At 36.2% G+C, this 11,072-nt stretch overlaps 1 protein-coding gene across 1 annotated transcript in view; it reads right to left on the bottom strand.

The window, feature by feature from the left end:
* The window catches only part of LOC139968837 (cadherin-23-like), a 48,564-nt gene continuing 37,492 nt past the window's right edge, over window positions 1-11,072 (bottom strand). The window contains exons 31-38 of the mRNA XM_071973340.1: window positions 9,990-10,078; window positions 8,546-8,665; window positions 7,928-7,996; window positions 7,432-7,498; window positions 6,621-6,745; window positions 5,852-5,947; window positions 3,527-3,577; window positions 1-2,826 (exon numbers count right to left, since the gene is read on the bottom strand). Coding sequence (XP_071829441.1) covers window positions 2,619-2,826; window positions 3,527-3,577; window positions 5,852-5,947; window positions 6,621-6,745; window positions 7,432-7,498; window positions 7,928-7,996; window positions 8,546-8,665; window positions 9,990-10,078 — 825 coding nt within the window. The 3' untranslated portion in view covers window positions 1-2,618. The remainder of the gene's footprint in view (window positions 2,827-3,526; window positions 3,578-5,851; window positions 5,948-6,620; window positions 6,746-7,431; window positions 7,499-7,927; window positions 7,997-8,545; window positions 8,666-9,989; window positions 10,079-11,072) is intronic.

Here is an 11,072-nt window from a genome sequence, read left to right as displayed (position 1 = left end):
TTTTTATTTATTGTTTTATTATTAAATTCTCTTTTATTTGTCAATATAAACAAACTACAAGTAATTTGATTTTTTTTAAATATATTTCCTGTCAGCTATGGATTAGAAAATATATTGTCCACCTTTTTGTACAGTCACTGTGATGTTTTTTTTTTGTACATGCTCACATTAATTTGGACAAAAGAGCAAAGTTAAAAGTGATAAATCAAAACAGGTTATGTAATAATGAATATCCCATATTACATCTTCGCTGTAGCCAAACAAAAAATAATAATAAAACAAATAAAAATAACAGGTTTACAAGTGCCGCTGTTATAGCTTGCAAAAAAAATAATAATAATAAAATTAAAATAATAGATTTACAAGTACTGCTGTAAGTTTTATGGTCTGTCATATTTATCGTAAATAATTTTCTGGCAAAACTTCCTTTGAACTCATTGAACATTTAATGAAGCATACATGACAAAACACATTTTTTTTACTTAATGTTGTTGAAGAAAGATAAACTATGCTTTATCTGCAAATTTCAGCTTAATATTACTTGTAACACAAACCAGGAAAAATTTTTATTGAGAGTGCCGCATTATTTGCTAAAATTTAGTGAAGGATGAAAAAAAACCTTAAAAAGTAACAGAAAACAAAAGAATACAGGAAGGTTAATTTAAATGCGAATATAAAGCACAGAATAGCTTCACTAGCTAAGATTAAAAAAATCATAAGTGAGAAGATTTTCTCCTCATGCGTGACTTTTATTATTATTGCTAATTTACAAAAGTTTCTTATCTTTTGTGTTATATTGCTTGGTATCAGCTATACTTAGAAAAAACACAAAAGAATAAATTTATGTTACAATTCCCTAAAATGCATGTTAACCATGTCAGCTAATGTTGCAAAAGTCAAATTTCATGTGATTTTCTTGCAGCAAGGTAGTGGAGTTACTGCATAAGGGTATATGTGCGGGTGGGGGGGGGGGGAGAGACTTGGTGTTAAAGAAGAAGCGATTTGTCTTATTAAGCCACATTAGATTTTTAAGATAAGCCCACAATTGAAAATGTACATTTGTATCCCTCGTTTTTTTGGACATGGCTGATAAGTAAATTGAAACGCATAAATGAACACACCTAATAAATGATATTACATGATAAATTGACTTTGTGCAGTTAATAAAACCAGCACATTAATAAGTACACGTTGCAAGAAATATTAAATCGACTGTGTTGAATAATATATAGAATAATTTTCACACACACATTCAGATGAAATCTAAACTTTATTTTCATCGACCATTTTTGGGCAATTTCTACACCTAATTCTAACCGTTAGAATCCTACAAAACTATGTTGAAAGACTTTTAGAGATAAAACTCACATTTTCATGACCACACATATTTTTTGGGGGTTTATTTTTTTTTCTTTTGAGTATGAAACCCTTTTTTCCCCCTTCCCTTTCATTTCTTGTAAATAGACTACATACGCTTTGCATTCAACATATCAATTACATACCCAAAACTGTATTAAATCAATCGTTTCTAAAATTGTTGCTGTTATTTCTGAGCAAACATGCACGACAAGTGAAGGAACGACACAAAACGAAAACACCAGTAGAAGATTTAAGCACTTGTTGCCATGCCCAACTCTCAAAAGATTAGTCGACTATCAGCAAAGTCAGGAGACCAGTTTTGGTCGACTCCATCGTTTCTAACTGAATCCTGCAGTCCATGGTACAATCTCTTCAAATCTGAGCAGTGATAAAATAAAATACCAACTTCCATCTGTAGTTCGCTATGGTACTATTCTAATGATATTAGCAAGATTGATTCATAATCAATGATATTTTGATCTGTGATTCATAACCTTTATGCTGAAACTGTGAAACCAATTTCTCAGTTCTTATGGCCTTTAGGTGGGTACCATAGGCCTACACACTGGCTTATGGCAACATGTCTACAGAAGGCCTAGTCTTCAATTCCTTGTCGAGATTCATTGACATTTCTGTGATCTCTCTCATCAGCTTCTTGCTGGTTACACCAACTGCAGAAAGTTAAGAATATCCTTACAGAGGAAGCTGTTTTGAACAAATTGCTTCTCTTACTCGTAATGGTGAAGTTTCACTCTCATTGAAGCTTACATGCATAAAAATGCAGGCCTCATCAGTGTCTTGAATCCGATGGTAGATATCACACAATTATTTCCTGCTCTTTTCATCAAAGCCCATTAAAAGTCGAAGAGAGCCAATAGTCAATCCTTTCTGAGTAATAATCTTACTTCTACGAGTTTCATTGTCACCACATCATTAGAAAGATTTTCAATCTAGTGATTTCATCTCCTTTCTTGGCAAATTCAAACAGATTTTCGACCCCCGTGTACGTTTCAAGCTAGTTCCTTCCCAGCGTAGGATGTCCGTGTGGTCTTTCCGTACCCTATTCCACTCATTCCAAAATTCATTTTGTCTTTTTACAATTTGTATCAATCAGATTTTCGCTTTTAAAATGGTTAGAACTCCTCCTTATAACTATTCAAAATAGCGGCGTCTTTCGCTGTTTTTATTTTTTAAGGAATAAAACCGTTCTTCTCCATCCTGTTAAAAGGCTGTACATTTTTAAACGATTCGTCCTAATACTAAACTTCCGTGACCTCCAAACCGGGCAGATGGATTTTGTGGGCGTATTGTTCTGCCTCCCTGTCGCGTTCCTCTAACATTGTGTGCAGAGCTTTCATGTTCCCACCCGTGTCATCTATTTCGTAATAATCTGCTTCATCGTTTTCCATATCCATGACCGCCTCCTCGCTCGCCATACTCGCAGAATCCACCTTCTCTTCTGGTTCGCTATGAGAAGAAGAAGAAGACAAAAATTAAAATGAATATTCATGATTCATCACAGCCTTACAGGTCATCACTAAGTTGATTAAACAAAATTAAGACAAGCTGCTAGAATCCTGTCGTTGCATGAAACATTCAATTTAATAAAAAATAACAGGAGTGTTAGCTGTGGTTAAGCCGGTGCCTTTCAATCATAAGGTCGCGAGTTAGAGTCACTCGAAGATATATCGTCCAGTTTAACTGTAATACAGAGTTGTTGACAATTGACAATTCATAATCATGGACGTTAAATATAAATGTAAGAGACTGACTTCGGTCAGCTTGCGGCTTTGCTTAAGCCAATGAGGCTTCTCCGTGAGTTTCTGCTTACAGGAGGATCTAAAATACATACATACATACATAATTGGCAAATCTGGGTGGATTTTGTTGAATTACGGAGGTTCATGAATATTCATGATACACCTCAGCCTTACAGTCATGATCACTAAATTGACCAATCAAATTTAAGGCAATCTGCTAGAATCCTGTCGTTGCATGAAACATTCAGTTTTATTGGCAAGTCCGCTGTGTGAATTTTGCTTAATTATGGAGGTTCTGACAGACAGGGTAATGAATAAAAACAACCCTTGCATTAAAGAAAATCATGATCAATTTGAGCCTGTGAGGAAAATGGGAGTGTGGGGGGGTGGGGTGGGGGAGTACTTACGGTTCATCGTCAAGAGCACCTTCGTAGCTGTCATCATTGAATACAGGATTGCTGTTGAAAAGAAAAGTGTGAGACAAGAAGTTGTTTTAGAAAATGCTTGCACCGTAATAAACTTGAGTTTTTCCCACCGTAATTTTATTCCAAATTTATTTCAAATATATCTATCACATGATTTGCTAGAAGTGACACTCTTCATCAGAACTAATTGTCTGGTTTAACATTAATAAGTTTAACATTGGTAAAAGTAGGACACGGAACTACTACGGTACAGGTCAAACCTAACATTAGTAGAAGGATAAAGGACAGAAGTACTTAAAGTGAATACTTATGAAGAGAGAGAATTGGATAGTTACAAAAGTACTTTAAAAGTGACGTTACATTATACTCAGTGAGTAGACCTAGAGGTCTACTCCTACTGAGCACTTGATGACTCTCAACAGTACTTGATTACTTTCAGTGAGTACTTGATAGCTATTGGGAGCAGTGGCGGAGCTAGGGGTATTGGTCAAGGGGGGCGAGAATGGTCTGTAGGGGCGCTTTCAACACTATCTAAGCGGAGCGCCACCACAGGTTGGCGCGGAGCGTACAGAAATTTTCTGAGTAAAGATACTCCCTAGATCGCCTGAAATGACCCTTGCTAATTTGCAGATGAACGAAGAATAAATAGGTATCATCGCCATTTGTGATAACTTGGAAGTTTATATGGGTGTTGAAAGTACATGCGCTTCATCACAATCCCATGTGGCACCCACAAAGCTTTGTGAGTGCTCATGTTTTCGTAGCATGACACAATGCCTGTTGTGCCTATTAGGTATTTTGGACCTGTAAATGCCAACAATACCACATCTTGTCAGAAAATTATACACCAACAAAATGTGACAAATGTCAAAAGGCAGATGAAAGCGCAATAAAAAAAGTCAATAATCACGAATAAGTAAAATTGTGGTAAAAAGCTGAAAAGGGCGCCAGCAGTCCATCTGAGTCCGTCGGGGGGGGGGGGGGCATTCGCCCCCCTGACTGTATGGACGCTCCGCCACTGATTGTGAGTATTTGACTTCTCTGACTACTTGATACTCTCAGTGACTACTTGATGAAACTCTCAGTGAGTAATTGTTTACTCTCAGTGAGTACTTGAATACTCTCAATAAGAATTTGTTTACTCGCAGAGAGTACTTGATGAAACTCTCAGCAAGTACTTGATTACTCTCACTGAGTACTTGATTACTCTCAGTGAGGTTCTTGTTTACTCTCAGTGAGTACTTGAATACTCTCAATAAGAACTTGTTTACTCGCAGAGAGTACTAGATTAAACTCTCAGCAAGTACTTGATTACTCTCACTGAGTTCTTGTTTACTCTCAGTGAGTACTTGACTACTTTAAGTGAGTACTAAATAGCTCTTTGTGATTACTTTAATACTCTCAGGAAATACATGATTATATTTTAGTGAGTTAATAGCTCTATGTGATTACTTGAATACTCTTAGGAAATACATGATTATATTTTAGTGAGTACTTGATAGTGAGTACTTGATGACTCTTAGTGGGTCCTAAATAGCTCTATGTGATTACTTGAATACTCTTAGGAAATACATGATTATATTTTAGTGAGTACTTCATAGTGAGTACTTGATTACTATTAGTGGGTCCTTGATAGCTCTATGTGATTACTTGAATACTCTTAGGAAATACATGATTATATTTTAGTGAGTACTTGATAGTGAGTACTTGATGACTCTTAGTGGGTCCTAAATAGCTCTATGTGATTACTTGAATACTCTTAGGAAATACATGATTATATTTTAGTGAGTACTTGATAGTGAGTACTTGATGACTCTTAGTGGGTCCTAAATAGCTCTATGTGATTACTTGAATACTCTTAGGAAATACATGATTATATTTTAGTGAGTACTTCATAGTGAGTACTTGATTACTATTAGTGGGTCCTTGATAGCTCTATGTGATTACTTGAATACTCTTAGGAAATACATGATTATATTTTAGTGAGTACTTGATAGTGAGTACTTGATTACTCTTAGTGGGTCCTTGATAGCTCTATGTGATTACTTCAATACTCGCAGGAAATACATGATTATTTTTTAGTGAGTACTTGATTACTTTTCAGTGAGTCCTTGATAGCTCTTTGTGATTACTTGGTTGCTCTCAGTGAGTAAGTACTTCATTACTCTCCGTGAGAACTTAGATGTGTGAATAAAGTCATTGTAACCCAAAATAGAATAATCCCCCATCTCTCTATGGTATCTTCATATGGGGTGTGGAGTGGGGCGGTGGGTTAACTCAAATTGATTTCCAAGGATGTAAACTTACCTAGAGGCATATGTGTTAGTGTTGGGCAACCTTCCAACTTCCGCTGGAATTTGATATGCATTTTTAATACCATATGCCATCAATATCCTCTCATGTCTGTGGAGGATTTTCAAAAATGGATTAAAAAGTCATTTAAAAAGTCATTTCTTGAAAGTAAAATGATTCCTGATAGATGCAGAGCCATTTCTATGTCAATATAACAAAAGACAAAAACATGGCACTCAAAATGGAAAATATGCAAGGCAGAATTTTTATACATTATACATTGTCATTTTTTTTCCTTAGCCAAACAGGACATTGTAAATATCATAATAACATCTGATTATAGTAACAGTCCAAATATTTATTTAGAGGAAAACATATACTTCATTTTGCTGTTATCAGCCATTTCTCACATGGTTTCCGAAAAGCTTACGAGTAATTATTGTTATGACAGCGACAGGAGTTATGGGTAGGATGTCTCTTTCTCCAAAGTATCTTTTTGTTTAGCCAACAAGAGGGACAAGAAGGTATGGAATGCACCCCTCCATAATCGATGTCAGAGCAACTCCATCTCCTTCAGATTATGCAAATTAGCACTGCGTAGTGCTTGATTAGATGATAATTAAATTTATGTTCCTGAGACGATAAATGCTTTCGAACTGTGTCAGTCACAAAAAAAACAAAAAAACACAATATTGAATGGGCAATACAGCTGATGGTGGCCTGTAATCAATGCTAGGTTATAGTTGCTGTGGCATGCAAGATCATGGAGGTGATGTGGACTCACTGTTTCTTGGAGAAGTAAAATGCGAGCAGTACTAGAAGCAAGAGGAGGAGGAAGACGATGGCAAGGACGAGGACGAGCCACTGGAAGAAGGTAAAATCTATCGCCTCTTTCAGAGGGCTAGCCAACTGTAAGGAGGAAACAAAAACCATACATGGCTTCGATTAAAGCAGAAGAAAACAGGCAAACCAATTACGATCTTCCCTGCCTATAGCAAATACCAACCGAAACCCCTTTTTTTGGGGCCCAAAACAGGGGAGATTGAATATATACCCGTGTTGTGAAGGGGAGAGGGTGGGAAGAAGGGAAATGAAGAGAGGAGAAGAAGGAGAGGGAAAAGGAGGTGATAGAAGGGGAACAGAGGGGAAGTGAGTGTTTTTTTTTAAGGGGGATGGGTGGGGGCAGGGTGAGTAGAGAAATGAGAGGTCACGGGTTAAGGCTTAGCAGGTAGTTGCTTTTTCTTCTGTCCGTATTATGTGGCACCTAATTGTACCCACATGTGTAATATGTCATGCTCTATACCGGCAGTTCTATGGAGGTGTATCATTCTGCAACTGTTCAAACAAATATTTGCTGACCAGGAATGTAAAATGCTGTATGAATAGTCTTTAGATGGTACTAAATATTTAGAGCAACTATATCAGTCTGTTTACTTGATCAGGACTATCATAGATTATCACTGTAATTTTGTGCAATGGGATAAAGATATTAAATTGTCTATATGCAGCTGCAGCATTAAATAGCTCAATGTAGTACACAAATGAAATTTGCATAACATATAAGTTAATTAAAAAAAAAACAGAGAGATTCTTACCACAATGTAATCAACAGAATAGGTGTCTTTTACCTCGTCAATGTAACGTGGGCTGTGATCCAGAATACTTTAGAGGAAAAAAATTATAAAAAATATGATGTGTGTTTATAATTATTTATATATATATGTATATATATTCATATACATATTTTTATATATATATATATATATATAATATATATATATATATATATATATATATATATATATAAATAAATATATACCTCTGTCCATAGTTTACTTGGTGTGGGCGTCTGCCTATAAATGAGGAAGGCCCCGGTTCCAACCCTGGTGGGGGCTGAAATTTTTGTCACAATTCTCATTCTCCAACTCATTGTCCTTTCAAATACATGAAAAATATGTATTGATGAAAGAATATTTTTAACAAAGTTAAAACCTCCAGTAGTAAAGTAGTATAAATTTCTTGGTTCATGACAAGTAATGAAAAGCCAGCTGCATGTTTACTTTAATACAAAATAAGACATTTGATACTTACTATAAAACATTGTCTGCATCTAAAATAGTGTAACTCTTTAGTTCTACCACATGAAAAAGAATTTCAGATCTGAAAAGAAAGAAAGAAAGAGACAATGTAACATCAGATGTTTGAAGGGGTGATGGGGGGGGGGGAAACAAAGGTCCCTTCCTATAAGATCTTCTTCTTCAGAGTATTTTGTAGACTAAACATTTCACATCTTCTGATCGGTGCAATATGTCAAAGAAGTCAATTTGATGAGTGGATTAACTCATATTGCAATACTAAGACAAAACCATGACATATCTAACGGTGCACTCTCTTGGTCAATCCAAACCTCTTCAATGGAAGTGATGTAAGAAATGTACTTATCTGTTTGTTGTGAGCAAGGGGTAAGTGGGAGAGCTTGGGGAAGGGGGGTACACAAGAACACCAAGATGGAAAGCCCTTTTTCTTGGGGTGGGGGGGCAGGGGAAGGAGAGGGGGAATACTTCAGTCCGATTTGCTCCAGGCTCTGCTGCCCTTAGATGGGTAGAGATACTGGTGGGTAGATGGGTGGGTGGATGGGTAGGATATTGGTGGGTAGGAATATTTGTTCTTGTTTTGCTATGATTGTCATTATTTCTATATTGTACTTACTCATCTGGTAATGGTGTGTCATCTTCAGTAAAAGTTGCAATTTTGTCAAAGTCGACAGACACACCGGAGCTGAAATCATTGGTGTCATTATCGTACGCCAATATGATGGTCTCGAACAAACTGTTGAGAGATACAAGGAGATCAACACAAGACAACGACTGAGACATAAAACATTCGTAGGTTTGTCATGTTTAACATGGTATATATCTTGTCACATTTTAATTAGAATATGTTAAATTAACTTAATTTCAAAAAACTTTGGAAACAACTGACTAAATTTATAGGCATTACAAAGTCCTGTGCTTGACCAATCTCAGCTTATAAATGCACAGCCCAATATCTGACCTCTGATCCCCATTTAAACTGCACAGTTTGGGAGATTCATCGTTTTTCTGGAGATAATCAGTTTCTCCTGTTTGGGAGAAAAACTGATGCTAAATGCTTAGCCCTGTGAGCCACAAATTAGGATATATTTAAATGTAAATTATTTAAATTGATGTATGACTAAGAGAGAAAAGTAGGACGGAAACAAAAGGAGGGAATGCTTTCTTTCTCAGGTTTGGTCGTCAAGTTTTTTTTTCCAAACGCAAAAAAAGGTCGATAAAAAGTAAGATTGGACATATCTGCCACAAATATGATGAATGCTAAGTAAGTGAGTTAATTGATGAATATTAATTGATCTGGGACCTTTTTGTTGGCCGGCCAGACAACTTTTTTTCCACCCACATTATTGGTAAAACAAGAGCAATATATATGCCAAGTTGTTTGAGGCTAATTGGTTTCAACTAATTTTTGACATTTGACCTCATCCTTAAACTTGATATTCTTGCTGTATTATAATTGGATTTTCCATATTCAATGATATCAAAATATCAGAAATCTATCAAGAAGCTCCTTGATATACAAGCATCGAGTAAAATCTGCGACTTTTTTTTTCCAACCATCGTCAAACTTGATTTTTAAATTGGTCCCGGTTTCGTTTTTGATTACTTTGCTGCCTGAACGATTAAAGGGTGTGAAGACTCACGCACAAAGAAACGTCTCATGCTGGTAATCTGACCTAGTTACGAATGAGGTGTAACAGAAGTGTTAGACACCACTATCGATCTCAGAAAATACACTCGCAGCTTGCTACGGTCGGTAGTTAGACACTAGTGTACAGTCAATACATACAGCTGCGGTCAATACCCACAACATAGTGTACATAGCAGCGATTGACATCTCAGGTCTAGAAAAAAGATAACAAGGTATCACGTTTCATTACTGTCTGCATTTTGTAGCGACAAGAAGAAAACTTCACTTGCAAGCAACGGAAAGTTAACTTTTTCAGAGGGCGGCACACGGTTTGGGGCGAGTCTTCAATGCCTTTAACAAGTGGTCCCGGTCTCGTTTTTGCTTAATTAGCTCCCCGAACGATTAAATAAAAAAATAGAAGCAGACAAACCTTTCTAGCTCGGCTGAAGTCGAACGAACCGAATTAGATTCGTCCAAGACGTGGACCTTCAACTGTTTGCTCTCTGTGATGATGGAGATCTGTTCACCGGTGAAAAAACATGTGAAAAAGTAAGTTGGCCTGACGTTTCGATCTTAGAAGGATCTTCTTCAAAGGCTAAATGACAAGTAACAGTAACAAAAAGGACAAAAACACGCACAGAAAACAGAGAGGTTAATGAGCATGGTGAACACAAAGAGATAGATGTAAGGGGATTAGTAGACAAGGGATGGAGAGAATTGAAAGAAACCAACAGGGGAAGAGGAGAGGTGGGTGTAAAAACATAACGGGATCATGATTTGGGGGAAAGAAGAAGATTTGGTATTTTATGGGCCCTGTAATTATAATTATAAGTTTTGAAAAAATGAAAATCTTTCCATCAAATGCAACTTTTTTGACACAGAAATGTCAGACTTTTTTAATTAATTAATTGATACACTTTTATTTTAGCATATTCCAGCAAGGCAGTTCTATTCTTTTGACAGGCTTATTGTTCTGACTTGCTTATGACAATATAGTTCAGTATACACACTAATAAGTTTGAAAGACTGTTTCATCACACTAAGTCTACTCAGTTGCATCTCAGATGCTGAATGAAACAATCATCTTTTCAGACGGAAACTTTGACTCAGTCCATGTTGCACACTCTGTACATGGGAATGTAAATACTGCACCTTGCAATTTCAATGAAAGTTCAAGAGATTATGCGACACTTTTAATACCATTTAACCAGCTTTTGATACACTGCAGATTCAACCTGGAAGATAGTGGTTGTACGTGTCATAATTAAGTACTTAAGAAAAATTTTGACATGTAACGAGGATGCATGATAACCTTTATCAACATGTTAAAAGATGTATATGATTCCTACGTGTCATTTTTTAAATTTGAACACCAGATTTCTACAAGAAGAATACGTCGAATCGGGACAATTTTCACATGGTTAGAAAGCGAAAAATAAGGACAATGTATCAAATTCTTCCACCAGACAATGTTTTTCTTACTATATTATCAGTACTTATTCTTCTGTTCATC

This window comes from Apostichopus japonicus, chromosome 6, assembly GCF_037975245.1.
Source record: "Apostichopus japonicus isolate 1M-3 chromosome 6, ASM3797524v1, whole genome shotgun sequence".
Taxonomy (NCBI): Eukaryota; Metazoa; Echinodermata; class Holothuroidea; order Aspidochirotida; family Stichopodidae; genus Apostichopus; species Apostichopus japonicus.
This window is presented reverse-complemented; position numbering and strand designations above follow the sequence as displayed.